This window comes from Setaria italica, chromosome IX (assembly GCF_000263155.2).
Source record: "Setaria italica strain Yugu1 chromosome IX, Setaria_italica_v2.0, whole genome shotgun sequence".
Lineage (NCBI taxonomy): Eukaryota > Viridiplantae > Streptophyta > Magnoliopsida > Poales > Poaceae > Setaria > Setaria italica.
Genome location: NC_028458.1, coordinates 18842982 through 18847115, shown reverse-complemented (window position 1 = coordinate 18847115; position 4134 = coordinate 18842982). Strand labels below are relative to the sequence as shown.

General features: G+C 51.5%; 1 protein-coding gene across 1 annotated transcript; it reads right to left on the bottom strand.

Annotated features, from left to right (window-relative positions):
• Positions 1-572: 572 nt before the first annotated feature.
• LOC101754716 (ent-cassadiene C2-hydroxylase) lies at positions 573-2658 on the bottom strand. Its single transcript, XM_004982969.3, has 2 exons — positions 1696-2658; positions 573-1585 (listed from the first exon to the last, which is right to left on the bottom strand). The coding sequence occupies exons 1-2, from the start codon at positions 2590-2592 to the stop codon at positions 965-967; spliced, it is 1518 nt and encodes a 505-aa protein (XP_004983026.1). The 5' UTR covers positions 2593-2658; the 3' UTR covers positions 573-964.
• Positions 2659-4134: the final 1476 nt, after the last annotated feature.

Below are 4134 nucleotides of genomic sequence, written 5' to 3'. Positions count from 1 at the left end.
ATCTCACAAATGCAGTTGATCCAATCTGAGACGGACATGAGAGGGGAAGACGGACCCGCTGAGATGGAAGACAGGGTGGAAAGGCAATGTTGACCCGGGAAGGAAGTGATGTTGAAAATGAAGAAAAAGAAAAATAGCCTTTTGGGCTGGTTTCGGTGACAGGAGTAGGTTTTGACCCAATACTAGAATGAGGTTTATGAAATTGTGTAGGATTTTTTTCAAGTTTTGGATTAGTTCGAATTCAAATTAAATTCACATTTACGCTGGTTTGAGAGAGTCTAGGGTTTAGGGGTAGACTATGGAAAGGAAGTTTCCATAAACCTTGTGTCTGCCACCAACTAAATTGAGCCTATCTGAATGCATTATTCCCTTCATTCCAAGATTCAAACATCTTAAATGTTTGAGACCAATAATTATCTTAATAATATGTATTGTTATACTATGCAAATTTAGTATCACTGGACTCATATTTGAAAATTATTTTCATATAATGTCATTGCCACGATCATGAACAATATAATATAATAGATATTAGTGGTCAAAGTCCACGTCCATGGATTGGAAGGTGGCAATTATAAAAAGTCTGTTACTGTTATCATAGAATTAGCACATTGTAACTTCTTCACTTTTGTCGTACACTCAGATAGTACATGGACATGGACTTTGACAACTAAATATGCGACTGCATACATATTTCTTATACTCCGTCTGTTCTAAATTATATGTCGTTTTGGCTTTTCTAGGTTCATATGTGTTTGTATGCATCTAAATATATTGTATGTTTAGATGCATATAAACACCTATAAATCTAGAAAAACTAAAATGACCTATATTTTGAGACGGAGGGAGTATGACTTATTTTCCATCAGAGTATCAGACTAATCATAAGCCCACGATCAGTCATGGTTCATGCCATAGCCGAACTGGCTCATATGCAGCATTTGGTGTCCACCTTATTTATGCACTAGCTAGCTGGAGCAACGCGGGTAACTGGGTGCACGATTAGGCCTGTGTTCTTCTTTCCGATCAGTCCTGAAGCCTCCCAGACATCGACATCCTTAGGCTCCATCCCGTCAGGCAACTTCCAGTCAAAGTGGTACAGAAGGCTCGCCAGTGCGAGTTCAACGTTGGCTATTCCAAGGTTTGCCCCTGGGCACATACGGCGGCCGGACCCGAATGGGAGAAATTCATAGTTTGTTCCTTTGTAGTCAATGTTATTTTTCTCAAACCGCTCCGGCTTAAACTCCTCAGCGTCATCCCAATACTTCGGGTCCCTGCAAATCGCCCACGCGTTGATGAACACCGATGTGCCCTTGGGAATGTCGTAGCCCATGACCTGGCACGTCTCACGGCATTGGCGTGGGAGCAGGAGTGGCAGCGGGCAGTGCAGCCTGAGGGCTTCTTTGATCACGAGCTTGAGGTAGCTGAGCCCCTCGAGGTCGTCCTCGGTGATCATGGTCTTCCCCTTCCAGGCCTCACGGACGTCGGCCTGCGCTTTGGCCATCGCCGCCGGGGACCGGACTAGCTCCGTCATGCACCAGTTCAGGGTGGTCGAAGAGGTATCGCTGCCGGCGCCAAACATGTCCTAGAAGACACATGTCACAAATATCGATCACCATGGGATGAATAATAATGAGACGAGGAAAGATCAAAGTGACGAATTGGCAAAATTGGTATCATCGCAGTGGAACTTACAAACATGATGGTGAGGATGGTGTCGTTTGTGAGCGGGGTTGGCGTGCTGCGGTCTTTCTGCAGCTTGAGCAGCACGCCGAGCAAGCCCTCGTGCGCGGTCTCGTCGCCGGAATCGAAGGCTTCTTTCTTCTCCTGGATGATCTGCTCCAGGATGCGCTCGATCCTCTTGCGGCACGCGAGCGCCTTGCGCGGCGCCGATCCAAGAACCTGCATGAGCCTTGACGACGGGAAGAGGTCAGCCACGGTCAGCACCGACGTCTGCCGGACCGCAGTGTCGAAGGCTTCCAGGTACTCGTCCTGGTATTTGCACCGGCCGCCGACGGACTCCCTGACGAAGGTGTCGTTGATGAGCTTGGAGATCATCTTGGTCAGGTTGACGGGGGCGGCGCCGGCGCCGGCGGACGCGGCAAGGCTCTGCACGAACCGCGCCACCTCCTCCTCGCGGATGCGCCGGAACGACTGCACGCGGGCGACGCTGAGCAGCTCCAGCACGGAGATCTTGCGGAGCTGGCGCCACCGCTCGCCGTAGGATCCGAAGACGATGTCGGTGCCATCGAAGGTGAGCACGGCTATGGTCGCGTTCAGGTGCCGGTCGGCGAACGTGATGTCGTGGGTCTTGGTGATCGCCTCCGCGGCCTCCGGCGACGACACCACCAGCGTGGGCACCTCGCCAAGCCGGAGCATCATGAGCGGCCCGTACTTGTGGGAGAGGCCGCGCATCGCGCGGTAGATGGATGGGCTGGTGACGAGGTGGTGGAGGCTGCCGATCAACGGCAGCGTCCATGGCCCCGGAGGCAGCTTAAGCTTGGGCTTGGCGACGAGCCGGGACTTGAGCTTGGAGAGGACGGCGAGCAGCACGGCCAAGGCCACGGCGAGGAGTACCTTGTTGTCTTCCATTGTGGCTAGCTACTTGATTTTTGTAGGCAGATTAACTTGTTTGCTCGTGTTGGGGTCGTGAAGCCTGCCGTGGCTAAATTTATAGTATGTAGTAGTAGCAATGACCGGGGGAGGATGCTAACATTTTTAAATTATTATATCGTTGTGGAAATGGAATGAAGACGGTCCAGGCCAAAACATCGTGGTTTGACGTTTGGACCATGTGTCAACCAAGTAGTACTAATCTATCTATCTATCTATCTATACTATATCTATCTATCTATCTATTTTCTATTTTCTATGTATATCTATACGATTCAAACTCCAAAATAATTAAAAACACCTCTCACGCTATTACAAGTGAAGATAATTGAAGCGTGCACGTTTCTTTCAGTTTCACGGTCTTCTAAACGAGAGCAAGTTTCATTCAGTTTTATGGATTTTGGTAACCGAACCGGTAGAGTGTCGTGAGGATTAAACTCTCCTTTTCTCTCCTCTCGTAATGATCCTACCATATCAACTTTGTTGATGACGCGTTCTCACCATGAAACTTTCTAGGAACCATTAATATTGACGCTATATTCCAAATGTCTAGAGCGAAGACAACTGTAAAATACCAAAAGAAGAATTGTACTATATTTACGATGAAAGCTACCGAATAGAAAACAAATGTTTTTAAAAAAGCATAGTCTACTATTACATATACTAATGTTCCTGGATTTGGACCGCTCCTAGAGGCCGTGGTACTGTTTATGGGTCCCACAGTTTGCATTCGGTAAAAAAAAAACCGGAAACAAGGCACTCCAGAACTCTCGGCCTCCGCCCGCCCGGGACCGTCACGCCGCGTCCCGTGCCGTTCACGCTGCCGCCCCGCACAGCGACACGTATCGCCGTCATCCACGAGGGGCCTCCCCGCCACAGCTCGCGCGCCTGTTCTCCGCCCCGGAGCTCGAGCTCACCCGTTCGTGGCTGTGGCTCCGGCGGTCTGGCCGCTCGGGTCGCCGGGAGTGGCCTCCGCGGGGCCATCGCACTGATTAATGGGGTCGTCGCCGCCCACGCTTGCCGGCAGAGCCATCGCGTGTGCTGCCCGCGGGGAGCCGCGCTCGCCTACAGTACAACCCCGCCGGTGAGGAGGCAGACGCAGAAGCAGCGCGGATGGGGCCGGTGCCGGATCCCGTGCGTGATGCGGGGCGGTGTTCTGGGGAGGACCGGTGATGCGGGGCGGCCACAAGGGCACGGATCCGGCGCTTGGTGGCGGCGGCGCGTAGGTGGGACAGCGTCGGCGCGCGACGATTGCTTGCGCCGCGCGCTGTGGCCCGCGTGCCTCACGGCCTACGCTGCCCGCGCAAGCCCGCCCGCCCCTCCGCCAAAGTTAGTAGGACCGGACCGGTCATCGAACCGGTGAGACCTTCGGTTTAATGGTTTACTGGTCAAATTGTTAAAAACCGATTGAACCGTCGGTTCGATAACTTTGAACCGGAGAAGTGAACCGGCCAAAGATACCTTTGAACCGGTCGAATATACGAGCCATGATTAATACATAATTACGTATACAAGTCAGTG

What these genes read in the sequence shown, in the direction of transcription:
- LOC101754716 (XM_004982969.3), bottom strand. Translation starts at nt 2,592, where the DNA reads ATGGAAGACAACAAGGTACTCCTCGCCGTGGCCTTGGCCGTGCTGCTC. An exon ending in CCATCCTCACCATCATGTTT is followed by an intron (nt 1,586 to 1,695) that starts GTAAGTTCCACT and finishes TGTGTCTTCTAG; the next exon opens with GACATGTTTGGCGCCGGCAG.